Source organism: Eschrichtius robustus, chromosome 18, assembly GCF_028021215.1.
Source record: "Eschrichtius robustus isolate mEscRob2 chromosome 18, mEscRob2.pri, whole genome shotgun sequence".
Lineage (NCBI taxonomy): Eukaryota > Metazoa > Chordata > Mammalia > Artiodactyla > Eschrichtiidae > Eschrichtius > Eschrichtius robustus.
This window is the reverse complement of record NC_090841.1, coordinates 12,441,508-12,456,974: the sequence shown is the minus strand read 5'-3', so window position 1 is coordinate 12,456,974 and position 15,467 is coordinate 12,441,508. Positions and strand designations below refer to the sequence as shown.

Below are 15,467 nucleotides of genomic sequence, written 5' to 3'. Positions count from 1 at the left end.
ATAGAACTCGACACAAAGGAAGGCAAAAGCTCATGAGCAGATCAAGCCAATAAGGCAGAATAAGCACCCTTTTCATCTATTTAGATGGTTTCATGATCTTTTCTCTTATCCAAATTTGACGACTCTAAAGGGTTCAATGACATCAGAAACCAAGGATGCCCATTCAGTGTTGTTCCACTCCTAAGAGAGCCACAGGGCACCTAAGAAAGCCAAGTAAACAAATCTATACCGCCCTTCATCTTACAGGACCTGTATCGCCCCCTCTCTTCGGATGATTTGGATTCAGTAGGAGACTCAGTGTAAAAGAGACAATGGAGCAGTGTATATGGTTTGTGGTTGGGTGAAGGTTTCACGTTTCCTAAGCAAAAGTCTAACAGCAAAATACACAAAAGAGTTTTGCATACCTTGAAATTATGAAGCCTAAATCATATAAAAGGAAATCTCCAGGCATTTTGTATTAATCCTTGAAAGAGATATTTTTTTATATCTCCTACGTTGATTTGACTGAGGGAGCTTGAACACAGACTGGCTCAGTGGGTGAGGTTTTTATGCCAGGCCTGGCTCTACATGAATTTCATTTATGGGCCCGATCTTAGTTTCAGAACATGCTAATGGTGTAGCAAGACAGTCATAATTTCTGTAGATGGGGTTTTCATTTTCATCATAAGTAAACATGTAGATACAAATTTTCTGTACAATTCTGTACAGATTTTCTGGCTAAGCAGATTAAAATGCCACTAGCAGACATTTTTTCTTAAAGTTATATTCTTCTTAAACTTTACACTGCTGATTTTAAAGGACTTTTATTGCAAAATAATCAAAATATTCAAGTAGGGTTCTTCTTCTTCCTAGACAGTATTCAGAGCTACTTGTTATTTTGTGGGTTAGTATAGGTGAGGAAAAACACCCATGTCAAAGACATATCTCATGAAGACTTTCTTGTTAAGCATAGGAACTTTCCTTATTTTTGTTGTAAAAAGTAAATTTTACTCTTTAAACTTACCTTTCATTGAAAACAGCATAAGTATAGCTTAAACATGAAGAATTTGTTCAATGGCATTGCTATAAATTATATAATTCCTCCCTACAACCATATATATAATTTTTCAAATATGTAAATGCTGAAGCTAGGAAGCTTTTTTTATTAAACATACAGACCTAAAAAATTGTGTCTGGACTTATTCCAAAAAACCAATTTGAAAAGCAAAATTCTTTTAAATGGTGCTACATAAATCAGGCCCCAAATATCCAAATCTCTACTCTGATAAATCCTGGATCTTACTGGTGTTTTGGAAATTTTCATATGCAAAACTCCTTTGTGTTAAACTAAGTAAGTCTATGATTATAACCTATTGTTAAACATTAACCTACTAATTCTGCTTTCCTAGTCCTCTGTTTAAAAATTATAGTCAGCTTTGCTTAAACATAAAACAATTATTTTTAATCTGAATGTTAAGAACTAATTTAATGTGTATGGTCTATCGTATTTAAGCCATACCCTAGTGATCATTTAGTTTTACTAGTTCAAACACTAACAATTTAAGACTTGTGTAGCATGGTTTTGATATTTTACAGGCTTGACATATCTCAGTAGGTGATAAATTTAAGATGTATGATGCCACTTGGTGGCTTTTACTTGGGTTTTTTTTTTCAAATTTTACTTGAAAATTGAATTTAAAAACAAAATGTTTGATTCAAAATGGAGAGAATTTCAGTTGTCATATACTGTTTTAAATGTTATCCATTTATCTCCTTGATAAATTGCTCAACTATCAAATTTTACCATCTGGTTTATAGTTACATATGTTACTATCTCACTTTCCAAGTGAATAAAATATTCCAACCATAAGAAGGAGAAGAAGAAAAAAAAACAGTACAGGCAACCTAACAGCATTTGAAAACTTAGCCTTATAAAAATTAGTGCCTCATTATCCTGTCTGTTGCAGAGAAAGACACTTCTCTGGCAGGTTATTTGAGAACCGCAAACTGAACCATTCCATCTTGAAAGAACAGTTCATAATACCTGTTCCAGACTTCAGATTTTAAAACTGTTTCCAATAGAAATGAACAGAGACTCCTGCTGAGATCAAAAGGCTGCTTTGTTTTAGCTGAAACAGTAAACATCTGTGAGGTTGCCTATGCTGGTGTCTGTTCTAGTTATGTCTTTGTAAAATGCATTACTTAATACAGTTGAGTCCATAAAAGATTAGTATGTATTTGACTGAACTGTCAAAAATGCAAAGAAAGCAGTGGAACAGTTAACCTAAATCTGGTGGGGTCAGATGGTCCAGAACAAAAAATAAATTCCAATAATTTTAACTTCCCTGAACTGTCAATCTTATGGACAACTACTGCTTAGAAAGGTCCAATAAACGCTATTTGTTCTGGATAAGTGGCAGATATTGCCAATTGATATGAAGCCCAGGGCTTTGTTTAGACATGGCAAAAAGAAACTGGACTTGTACTAATTGCCGATAGATATCATGGCCAACTTTCCATTCAAGCAGTTCCGAGGGAAATGCTATTCCACAGCATTTAATCTTTTGAACATATGACTTTTATTAAACGACTGTTCAGGGGCAATATATATCATTTACTTCTGAAACTAAAATTCCTCAGAGATTGAAACAGCACACCATTTATAGACTTTGAGATCTCTTCCTGTGCAGAGCATAATTCCATTATACTAAAGCAGAAATTTAAAAAAAAAAAATCCTTAGCAACAAACCAGAAGTTTTCAGTTTATTGGTGGAACCAAAATGATGATTTATACGCACTTAAGATTTACTTACTTATAGAATTCTTTAAAAAAAAAAAATTAGACACTGAATTTTTAAATTGTTCTACTGGGCAGAAGAGACCTCCAGCAAAAGCAATGCATTTTTGTCTTTACGGTAGACCTTAAATGTTCTGTGAAGACATTGCACTCTAGGAAAAATTTGATCATTGGCACTTACATTTTCGCCTTTAGACATCATAGAGAACGATACCGTAAACATATCCCTGCTTTCAGCATTTTAGAAATGCAAAACCTAATTAATATATCAAGTATAAACTTCAGTGTGAACTCAAAGACTGGTTCTGAAAGCTACGTGGTTTGTTTCTTCTTTGTCTTGTTTAATTACGTGGGGTGGGGCAGGAGTTCCCAATGTTTTCATACTGTCATAGACTTTTGAGACGTGTCAGGTCCACACCCATCTATACACATCCCTGTGTTCTTATATTGGCTCATCTAAATATTAGAAAAATCAAATACTATCTTCTAAAAACATTTTGAACCAGAATTCATGTGCCACATGTGTTCCCTATGTTAACCAGCAGGGGTATTTTGGTTGCATCCACTGCAGATCTGTACATGATTTTTTTTTTTCATTTAAAAATAATGAAATCTAAAAGCCACATTTCTTAATACAAATGAATGAATATACAGAATAATATCCTTAAAAAAATAATTCCATATAATTTAGCTATTGGACTACTAAATTTTTCATATGTGGCCATATATCTACCCAGGTGTGTAGGTATTTATGTAAATTTGCAGGGCTCAGTGTGTATATGGGTGTGCTTATGTAAGTATTTGTGTATGTTTATAGACCATAAATAGTAGAGTATGGTATTTGTGACACAGCCTTATAAGTTACTGGCTCTTGTGGAATTGTATGTAAAACCTTTCATGTCATAAGTCAGTACCCATGACATATTAATTGAGGCATATTTAACTTCAAAAGTAGTTTGCTAAACTAGTATGGCAAAATGGTTCCAAATAATAGGCAGATGTACTGATTTATTTTAAACAATTTGGAATCCAGTTAAACAAAAATCTCAAATTCAGATAAATCAATATTGTGTTAACTCTTAAATATAAGCATACATTAATGCTTATATTGTTATGTCCTGATATTGTATTATTAAAATGATTATATACTATCACTGATGTTTCTCTAATGTGTATGACATGTGGTGATTGTCAGTCAGTGTTCACTAAAAAAAGGAAGTATTGATTTATAGGGTTGTGAGTAGGTGAGTAATTATATTGAAACATAAATCGAAGAGAATCCAAACTGTGTTTGATTTGAAGTAAGTTGAATTGCAAAGCCAGATAACCTGTAAGGCAGTTTTGTATGTTCTTTCAAAACACGATTCTAAACTATTGATGTATTTTCAGTAGTAACCCTACTGTACTTACTGTATGTGTGTATAACAAATATACACACTCCTAAAAATGTTAATTGAATGAATATATTGGGAATGAACTTTTTGGCCAACCCAATGCTATATATACATACATTTCCTACTTATGCATATTTGCATTAGCCTGGCTAGCATCTCTAATTGTGCATGTCAGTGACAACGATATCCCACAGAATTATAGTGTGAAAATTAGAGATATATTGAATTCGAAATACCAGTTGCCTGATGCAGTTCGTTATACTGTCAGCTGAAAAATATTTGTAACTTTGTGCCTGTAATGCATGTGGAAAAGATAGGAAATCTGAGGCCCTAGCTGTAATTTTTCAGGGTGCATGATATATAGTGTCTTTAAAATGTGGTTCATTTTAGTAAAGACGATGGATAAATTCCAAGATAGTATAAATGTTGCATGTAATACATGGGTGTTTGTATTATATATGGCCACAAAATGGTTTTGAAGCCAGGGTAGTAGGTATCTGAAAGGTCATAGGCAAAGAACTATGAAAGTTAATTTTCTTGTGATGTGTTTCTTTGAGTTTATATTCATCAACAAGCAAGGAATTAGGTTTATTTGTTCCAAGGTCATTTTACTTTGAAATATACTATGAATGTTGTAAATTTGGATAAAATTTTTGTAGAGAGGTTGACATATTTCCTGCTTACAGTTTGAGTTGCTCGGATGTGTATTCTCTTAAAAAAAGCATTTGGTGTTAAAATGTTTTAAACAGCAACATGTTTTAAAAACCCATCAGTTGAGGCCATCAGCAGAGTTTTACAGAGAAAAATGGTGAAATGTTTCATTGACCTACCCAATTTTGAAAGTTCCATCACTTTGTACTGTGGCTTCACTGTAAAATATTGTACGTTGTGTTTCACACTGGACCATGTTATTCCTCTCAAAGTTAATGTTGTGACACTTACCACCTTAAAAATAACTAATAAACAGGAAAAACCACCTATGTTGTTCAGTGAGTTTCTTTCAGAAAACTTGATAAGTAGACATTGAAATTGAAATGACTGTGTGGGGTAAGGGTTACATTCATAATCATATTTATGGTAGTTTTATGATGTAATTAGCATCAGCAGATGATACCTGAGATACTGCAGAATGACATCGCACGACATCCAAAGTATAAAATACTGACAATAACAATGAAATAAGACTATTTGATGAAGAATTCTGTTTTAGTTGGTTATATTAAAATCATTAATACACTTTTCTCTCAGGGTTGCATTAATGGTGAATATGTCAAACAAATTGGCAACTGGTTGAAAAAAAGAAATTTTAACCATAGCAACTTCCTCCTGGGCATGAAGGCATTTTTCCCAAGGTCATCTAATTTGCAGGGGGAAAAAAAATGTGCATGTGTATATAGGTGCATGTGTGTGTATGAAAGGTATTTTAAAAGCGCTAAATAAATAAATATATCATAAAATAACTATAATAACAAAGTTGATTACCCAACCTAATATAGAACAAAAATCCATAATCTGTTTCATTCTTAATATGGTATATAAGGGAGAATAGAAAATTCTACTGGCCTAGTTAGAAAAAACTTTTTTACATTAAAATTATTATAGAAGTCTAAAATTCTGGTTTTAAATCTAACATTTTTGCTAGGTTCATTTTAACCTTAAAATTATAGTTTGCTTTAATTGGTTCTCTTTATTATTTCCATGATAACCTAAATATAGTCAGTACTCAAAACAATAATGGCACAACTGGAAGGAATGTTTGCAAATTTATAAAATTCCAAATTGTGCTTCTACTTTCTGAATGTAATAGACTTCAAAGTGAAATGGAGCAGGTGCCTGAAAGAGTAGTGCTGGGAATCCAAATTGAGGAGTAAGTCATGGAGGGAATTATTTTATTGAGAGGAGATTCCCCTTCCAAACTATGATTTCACAGCGAGGAACTCCTAAGAGGAGACCTGGTGCCCACCAAGACAAATGGTTGAGATGCTAAATGTACAGATCCTGGCTTTAAGTGAGCATAGTGACTTGACGGTAGCAGCAAGGCAGACTGCCCCATACAACAGAGTCATAACTAAACGTGTTTATTTTTGATATCTTGGCTCCGTGCTTTCACTAACATAGATTTAATGCCAGTATTCCCATTTTCATTTTCTCTTCCTCTAAGTAAACCTATTTTATGAATGATAGTTCTACAGTCCTTTTAAAACTTTGACCAAATGTTTATAACTTTTTACGCGTTTCAGTATTCATTCTGAGTTATGCACGTGTTTGCTATGCCGTAAACTTTAGGTTATGCATACTATGGAGAACGCAGACAAGGGAGTTTGGAAAAAGGAATTACTTTTGTGCCTTGTTTCAAGTAATGGAGCCTTATTAGTTATTGTAGATTGATGGCGTGAACTTATTGTTCTCTACCCACTTGGAAAGTAAATGAGTATATGTTTTTTCTATATACACAGAGTCCCTTGGATTTCAAGCTCTCTACACAAAGGTTATGATTTAATTTTGTTATATGAGATTATCTTTAGACATTCTATAGGCCTCAAGTCAGGATCACCAAGACAATTATTTGAGTTTGTTAAATATTTGTTGGTTGTGTTTCCTTTATAAAATTGATCCAGTTGATTTCTAAATTCTTTTACTGCCATTTTCCAAAAAAAATGTTAACCAAGTAATAACTGCATGCCAAGACAGAATGTGAAGTGGAAACAATGTAATTATCCAGACAAAGCTAAAGTTATCTGGTGAGATTTTTCTACCTTGATTACATCAGTTGGATCAATCGGATATTTTTGTAGTCATTATTCGGTGTGGACCCCAGCTGAGTGCCATTAATACAAATGGCAGGAGGAACTCATACCATTTATGTTTGAAATGAACTGGTTTTTTTACTACATAGTCATCAGATACATCTTGGTAAAATGTGGTTAGAACTGTTATGTCAGCTTTCTCACTTACTTCAAAAAAGTATGGTATGTTCTCCATCTGATACATGATCCAGAGCTAAATAGCTACACTTAGGATGTGTTCTTACTTAGGCCAGTGCTTTTATGAAGGTGTGCCATAAAAGCATCCAGGTGCCAGCAACCTGCCCACCTGGTTCCCATTAAATCTGCCTGGAAGCGATGACATTTCAAATGTCAGAATATCTCTTAGAGCAGCTAATTGCATTAAATTCTAAAATAACTGTATGTTTTGCACTGTACACCCATATGCCTTGGAATTCGCATACTGACTGAAGCAAACACAAAATCTTATCATCATGTATCCTATAAAATGGTTTATCTTCTCAGAAAAACCAAATAAGTAAATTGATTTCATTTATAAGCATGCAAAAATGTAAGTGGGCCTTTTAGCTTCTGTAGGTCATAGATAAAGGCTGATTCATCTCATTGGGTTAATTCTAAACAACAAGAACCTACACATTTTCCCTTTAGTATTTTCAAAATCCTTCAATCAGACTTATGGGCAATAATCAAAATGTTCCCACACCGTCCAAGGTAGTATATTTAGGAGTAGTTACCAGGGTACTCAAAGGGCTGTGGCGATTACTGAATGACTTCAACGGCGAGAGACAGCAAAAATGTTAAGTGACAAAATCAGAATCCAAAATTAATGGGCTGGAAGGATATGAATGTAATAAATATGACATTAACATGAGTAAATGAGAAGTCTTAGACTTGATCCAAAACACCAACCTCTCAAATAAGCTCAGTGTAGGCTTAAAAGTTATGTTGTTACTGTTAAGCCAATATGATCTTAAAGTGCATTAATATTCTATTCACAAGGAAGAAAGCTCTACCCTTCTCTCTCTGTGCTGGTCAAGGTACACCTAGAATATTGCATTTGTTTTGGGCACCAGCATTAACCAGAGAAATCGACAACTGGAGGGTCAAGGGGTCATGGGGCCCTGTCTGATGACTGACAACCCAAAAAACTGGAATTATTGAAATTGAAAAAGAGAAGACACAGAAGGGACCAAGTATCTCTTTCCAAATATTGGAAACATTGTCCTCTTGGGAAATGCACTGTTCTGGGTGGCTCCAGAGGTGAGAGCTAAGAACAACAAATAGGAAATGTAGAGGGGCATTATTTGAACATAACTTAAGGAAGAACTTTCTTTGCCTCATTAACAATTAGGGGGCTGCCTTAGGAAGTAATGTGTTCAGTATTGGAGGTGTTTGGACGGAGGCCATTTGACCACATGCTTGGGATTTTTGTAGTGGTCATTTGGTCTCTCAGTGGAAGTAGGTTAGAACAGGTAACATTTAAGGTCCATTTCAGTCCCTGAAATTCGTTGAATCCATGAATGGTCATTGTCTTGGAAAAGTGTATAATGTTAACTATCTTACTTCTTTGGGGAAAAGAAGAGGTAACACCGTTAGAAATTTAATATATTTATTTTACGTAATTTGAGCATAGTAAATAAAATGAGAACTTTCCATTTTCAGAGTACCGTGTTTGTAATTAAATGTTTTTCTCTTACAATTGTCTATTACCTTCAGACAGTATGAAATTTGAAATGGCTTGGAGTACGTTTTCAAACCTAAAGTTGAAAATAAGCAATTTTAAACATAAGCAGATTTGTGTTAACCCTACTTTTTTTTTTTTTTTTTTTTAACCAGAGCCTAAAAAACTTGAGGGGTTTTTTGTTCATAAGGCAGAGAAAAACACAGCTGGCACTATGGCCAGCTTTCAGGGCATCAGACATTTGGTGGCACTATTGAAAATGCAGTTCATTAGTTGATAAGGCAGTTTAGTGAATAATATCCAGCAAGTTTATTAAACATTACAGTTTAAAAGATGTTTTCGTATTATTTGGGTCAGAATTCTGTATTGAGTATCTGATGTTCTTATTAAAAGAACAAGATTTTGGAATTGAGTCCATAAGTTGTGGACATCCTTGCTAGGAAACACGCTACTAGTCTATTAATTTGAATGCTTGATTCTGAAAGAATGTGTCTTTGTATTCTAAAATCTAAAACGCCATATGACAGGACAGCACCTGCCATCCCAAACCCCAATGTGTCTGCATTATTAAACACCATTTGTGATGCTGCTGGAAGAAATTCAAGGACCGGAAGGCCCAGAAGAGAAAGTCTACATTTTAGACATTTCCTTACTGCTTTTCCGCTTGGAACACCGTTTGTCTACAGCACGAGCAATGACACAAGGGATAAAAGATCTCCCTGTTCTGGAAAACACACACCTTCCCCTCAAATGCGGTAGCGTTAATGTTTCTTTTCTCCAGACCTCGACATCGTAAATCTGCCTTGTCTCAGCCATGTATTCCAATATTATAAATACCAGGTTTTCACAAACAAACATCCGTAAAAGTCAGCAGAGCACACTTAGAGGCTCATGCATTTATAGTGCCTTCGACAGAGTTGGTTATGACCACACAGTGTCCCAGCAAGAAAAACTCTGTTTCAGGGTCGCAATCTGAGTCCTTTCTGGCCTGCCACAGGACAAATGCGTGCTTCTGGTCACAAAGGGAGTTTGAATGAGAGAGGATGGAAACAGCTCAAGTCACCAGGCTGATGGATTGGGGGATTATTACAATACTGGAAAATAAAAGGCACATCACACAGACTAGGTGACCTTCAGGCATGTGGCGTACTAGAGTAACCACAAAACTTCTAGAAAGTCCTATGAGGAAGCAGATGCATCAATGCCATGCATTTAACTTTTATTCCCATCGTGTCACCTGTCAGCTTTGATGAACTTGTCCCATGGAACGTGGTCATCTTAGCGCACCCAGGAGAATGTGCTATGGCTGTTGACTCAAATGGCGCTGCAGTGACTGAAGTAGCATTTGCCCGATTATATTCATCCTTTGGGTGAAAACTAAAATCTTTGCATTTCCTGATATTGTTGGGCGTAATGGCAAGATACTGTTGGGCATAATGACAGTACGTAAAACTTCTCTTCCTACTTACTTTGTGCTGGATGGAATGGGGAGGAGGTTGAAGGGAGACAGGTAAGCAGAGCAGAAGTAGGTCAACTTTGCTTCTCACCACCTCTTCATTATTAATTCAACTACAGATGCTCTCTCCCTTCTCTCTGCTCCACAGACAGCCGGCACCCTGAGCCAATGCCGCCCCCTCACCGCCTCCAGGCTCCCATCAGGCCAACCAAGTGGATAAACCCAGGGAAACAGAAGGAGGATCTTTTAGGACAAGCTGTGTTCACTGTTTAGAAATAGCATTGAAATGTGCAAATTGTTTTCTCAAGGAATAGACAGAGGAATGGAAAGATTCATTGTTAAAGTACTGCCTCCTGGCTGATCACAGTATTAAATATTTGGTATTGTTTCATCCTCTGAGCTTTGTAATATAGTTGCTAGGCTGTTTGCTCTCATGGGTCTTGGGTCCAGATACACCCAAAATTTACAAAGGAATCACAGGCTTAGGCTTTCAGTTCTATCTTTGCCTCAGGAATAAAAGTAATAATAAGTAAATATTTCCTGTTATGTAACATTTAACGTATCAATAACTTGCTTGGTGCTTATGCCTTTACCTCAAAGTGGAATTAACAAACCCACTCTTTAACCTTTCTCCAAGGATGTGGCAAAGCTGAATATTTTTTAAAGGCTATTCCATAAAAAACAAACTGAAGAAAATTTTTTTCTATGGTTAAGAATAGAAAAGAAAAAAAAAAAAAAAAAAAGATCAGAATGACCCCTTATCTGAAGCCTGTTTGCAGATAAGAGTGTGGAAGAGTGAGGTGAGGTACCTCAAATCTGCCAAACCTAAGCAGTGAGCAAAAGGATGCTAATTTTGAGAAAAAGAAATAAAAAGTCATGGAACATCCAGAGGGACAATGATGAAACTGACTCAGTTAGCGCCGTCTATTATTGGGTAACAGGGCGGGGGGAGAGGTAGTCCTAACCGAATAGTCTAAGAACCTCCCTTCCCGAGTATTAAGACCAATTTCTCCCTGGTGGTGGGTACAGTTACCTCCCGAGATTCTGGGCTGGGCACAGCACCTGGAGACTCGGGTAGTGGGACCGAGGACTTTTATTCTCTGTTTCTGTTTCCCCCCAGAGCTCTCAGCATGGAGGTTCCTCCACTTCACTTGCATCCACCAAAGTCTGCAGCTCGATGGACGAGAACGACGGACCTGGAGAAGGTGGTGAGCTTTGGACTTGGTGTCTGAGGAGAAGGCTCAGCTTGTACTTGGGCAGAGGGTGGGCTGGCTAAATTTACACCCACCGGGAGACTGTCACTTCTCCAGCAGAATGAGTCTGAAGCAGCTTCAGAGGCTCATAGCAAGGGGGTAGGATTGAACGTGGCTCCCACCAGGGATGGCATCTACTCTCGGGGGCCAGGAAGAGGGAGTTAGCCTAATGTGGAGACGTTTCCCATCCTCTGAAGGTATAAGCAACCTAACAAGGCCAGCTATTGCCCACTTTGCAAATAAAAGGGGGTAATTGTTGCCTTTGTTGTTCCAAATTCTGTTCACTTTTTGGAACAAGAAAGACATGTTTACTCTTTTGCTTGACGGTGATAGCCCTGCAGAGGTACTCTAACTTAAGTGAAGTCAAAATGTGAAAATCTGGCTTTACAAAAAGAATGAATTGATGGCAGTTGCAAAAATATCCTTTGGACCTTAAGTGAATTCACTTTAGAAAGTGGTGAGATGACGTGGATTCCAGAATAGACTTTTTTGCTAACTCCTGGGTTGTTTCAGATAAGCCTCTTCTGCTCTCCACATCTCAGTTTTTCTTCTATGAAATGGAGATTGTAATATATGCCTGTTTCCTCCCTGGGGGTTATTATCAGGCTCAAATCAATTACGAGAAATTATTTAGAAACTAAAGTATAAAACTGATATGATCAAGCCACTGTTACAGAATCAGCACCCCTTATTTGTTTTAAATAATATGATTTAATTTTCCAATAAAGTACCATTTGGGGGAAACACTTTTATTATGTTATGTGAGATACCTGACTTATCCAAGGATTATTTCCTGACTACCATGCAATATCAGACTTTTTTGGTATTTCCAGAAGTATGAAATTCAGCCATCCAGAAGGCTCTTTTGTTCCAATGTGTTTTATTTACTTAATGAAATGAAATGGTCCTTGACGGAGCCTTTTTGGCTAAGTCTTCTTAGCCAAAAGCCTAAAAGATACATTTTTATCAATAGTCAGGAAAAAAATCCCAAGCCATGTGCTCCAGGTGGGTGCCCAGTGGAAGGAAGGATGGAAGTACCTCCCTACATTTCCCATCTGAAGCCAGGGTTGCCTCTGACAGCTAAGGATGGTTACTTTTACTATCTGCGTAGTAAAGAGCCTTAAGACCGCGTCATCCGAGAGATATTTTGTAAATTCGAGTGTTTTGCAGTGGATTTGAAACTTCTCCAACCATTTTCTGTAATAACCATGGGCTAGATAAAAATCCCCAGGCTGAATCCTTCAAACGGAGGCAAAATTGTGGCTTCTTTGGGGTGAGATGGAGGGGGTCGGGGGGAGTGGAGGTAAGTCTCCTCAGCTCTCGCTTTATTCTGAAGACCACTGAGATCGCTTCTAGTGGGTTAAACGTAAAACGTCACCTGTAAAGAGGTGAAGAGGTTGCACAAATGCCGAGGACAAAAGTAGCAGCAGCAAATGTCCTACATTTGTACACGCTTTCCAGAAATTTCCTCCACTCTAGAATCCAGAGTGGTGCAGATTGGAAATGATCACAAAACCAGAATAAGTAAGGGTCCTAAAGCAGATGTCTGCTGATTGTGAGTTTCCGTTTCCCGTTCCCCAACCCTGCAGACTAAACTCAATGAGAACACGGAAATCACCAAGAAAGCCCATTTGCCACCTACGGTTTTAATTTTATTTTGAGAAGAAATGTTTAGTCTCAGTTTATGATTAAAGGTCAGAAAAGGAGCACATTTAGAAAGCACACTAGGCTTCCATCACATTTTGTATTCAGGTTGCCTGAGGGAAAGCCAGGATTTATAACTTTAAAGCATGTAAATTTTAGAGCCCAGCTATAAAAGGCTTTTTATACCCCTAAGATGTTAAAGGTTATCCACTATATTTATGTGACCTAAGTGTGGCTTATTTAGTTTTATGGCCTTAGATATTTAAAGCATTATTAGGCATTTGTAAAATATTTCAAAATGCTTTTTAAGGGGGAAAATGCTTTGTGTTAGTGGCACTAACATAATTGAAACTACAAAACTGTTCTGTTCACAGACATAATAGATATTGCAGTTTTAACTCAACATCTGCTGCTCAGGTTGCTGGTGAGAAATTTGTCTAAAATCTGCTCATTGATACTGGGGAGGGGTGGCAATCAGTGCTTAGTTCATAAGGAATTTTACGGAGATCTCTATTTCAGGATGTAGTAAAGCAAAGTGTCCAGACAGCAGGCATTTTTCATGCTTGTACAATGTCAAGCGGCCCAGACAGAGTCCCTTACGAACTGCATTTTCCTCCCTACCTAAGAATGTCATTTCTCTGGACACCATGGGTATGCAGTAAACGCTATTGATCAAATTGGCATGAAATGAAAAGTGAAACTTCCTCCTCAGAATCCCCACTGCAGCAGAAAGCATAAGTTGCTCTTACCTAGGTGGCAGTGAACCCCATATATTTTACGTTTCCTTTTAGTTTATCATTCGTCTTAGTAATAACGGTTGATGATGCAATGTCGGCAAGGAGGTGGGAGTCGGGGACTGGCCTCCCTATACAGAAAATGACATATTGACGCTGAATCAGTTCCAGTCTATTAGATGATACTTCTAAACGTCTCTTTTGTGCAACATCTGTGTTCCCTTTTCTACCAGTAAAAACATACTAATGATTCTTTCAGAAGTGCTGGAGGAAGGCTTCCAGATTCCAGCCACAATAACAGAACGATATAAAGTCGGAAGGACAATAGGAGATGGAAATTTTGCTGTTGTCAAGGAATGTGTAGAAAGGTGAGAAGGATATCATTTGCATTGAGCTTTAAAGGAAGCACTTGGCATTATGTTTTCCAAGACAGCGTCTTTATTTGCGGTCTGTGGCACATGTGGAATAGGTTAATGTCTCAACTCCAGATGTAAAAAATATTTAAAAGAAAGAAAAGCCTAACAACAGATTTGAAAAATGTAGTGATTCCTGGGGACAATCTATAAATTAAGGACTTTGATTTTTCTTTTTAATGTACTCAGCAAAACTTTGCCAGAGGTTTCAGGTAAGTCCTTTTATTTTGTTAAAAAAACAAACAAACAAACAAAAAGAACTGTTGAATAGTTTTTCCGGCACTTTTTTGAGACGTTTTGTAAAGGTCAGAACATTCTTATATGGGGTGTATATCACTAACATATAACTTTCATAAAATTAAATACAGTAACTTCAAAAAACTTCAAAATGTATCTGTTCTGATCCTGACAAATACAGCATTTAATACATTAAAATGTTTTGAAATGAATGATCTGGGCACTCTTGTGGGCCAAAGGGAAGGACTTAGAGTGAAAGGTTTATCCCTGGGCCCTTGACACCTAATCAAGGACAGTAGCCGGGGCCACTAGTTGGAGAAGTGACAAGTAAGAGTCATAGCCCAGATCAAGACCGCCTCAAACCCTAAGCCCAGCGTGAGGTTTGGAGTCCGTTTCTTAAGGGGGACCCGGTCAGCCAGCAGCTTCCTCTCCGGGCTGCTGAGCAGAGTACTGGGAAGCGGGGGGCACCCACCTGCTTCCTTCAGGGAGTGTGTCCGCTGGCTTCCTGGGGGCTGGTCTGGGGTGAGCACCTTCCCCATTGCTCTTCTCTGCTCCCCTTCCCCCTACTCCCTGGGAGAGGGCCCTGTGCACTGCCCGAGTTCTCAGCACCGTGTGGAAAGAAGGCTCTAAGCTCCACCTCCACTCAGAGAGGACGTCTCAGACTAGAGGCTCTGTCTGCAAGACCCAGAACTTATTTTTCTCCAAGTCCTTTGACTTAGAAATGAATATCCATGCCACATTAGAGCTGGACGCCTGCCCAGGGCCTCAGACACCGTGAGGGTCCTGAGTTCGGCCAGTGTCCACTGATTTGCTTCCCTTCACCCTTTGCCCGACTAAGGTAGTGGAGCCCTCCTTAGGCCCCCCTGGAGCAGTGGGTCTCAGACTTTGCCCTGCTCAACATACCAGCTGGGCCCAGCCATTGCTGAGGACGGTGACAGCGACCCCCTAGAGCAGCTGCTCTGTGTCGGGGACGGGCGTGAGCGACAGGCATCTTGAAAAATCCCTTTGCTGACCCTGCTCGCCCCGCTTTTCCCCTCTCCCCCTCATTCCCCCACTCCCACCATGAAGCTTGACCATTTGCTGCATGACTGCG

General features: G+C 37.8%; 1 protein-coding gene across 3 annotated transcripts in view; it reads left to right on the top strand.

The window, feature by feature from the left end:
* DCLK1 (doublecortin like kinase 1) overlaps window positions 1–15,467 on the top strand; it is a 328,724-nt gene that overhangs the window by 255,058 nt on the left and 58,199 nt on the right. Inside the window, exons 7-8 of one of the 3 annotated variants that reach the window (XM_068526990.1) lie at window positions 11,214–11,298; window positions 13,984–14,092. In XM_068526990.1, coding sequence (XP_068383091.1) covers window positions 11,214–11,298; window positions 13,984–14,092 — 194 coding nt within the window. Of the gene's footprint in view, window positions 1–246; window positions 5,147–11,213; window positions 11,302–13,983; window positions 14,093–15,467 lie in introns of those variants that run through there. The other 2 variants (XM_068526989.1, XM_068526991.1) reach the window with 2 other exon arrangements.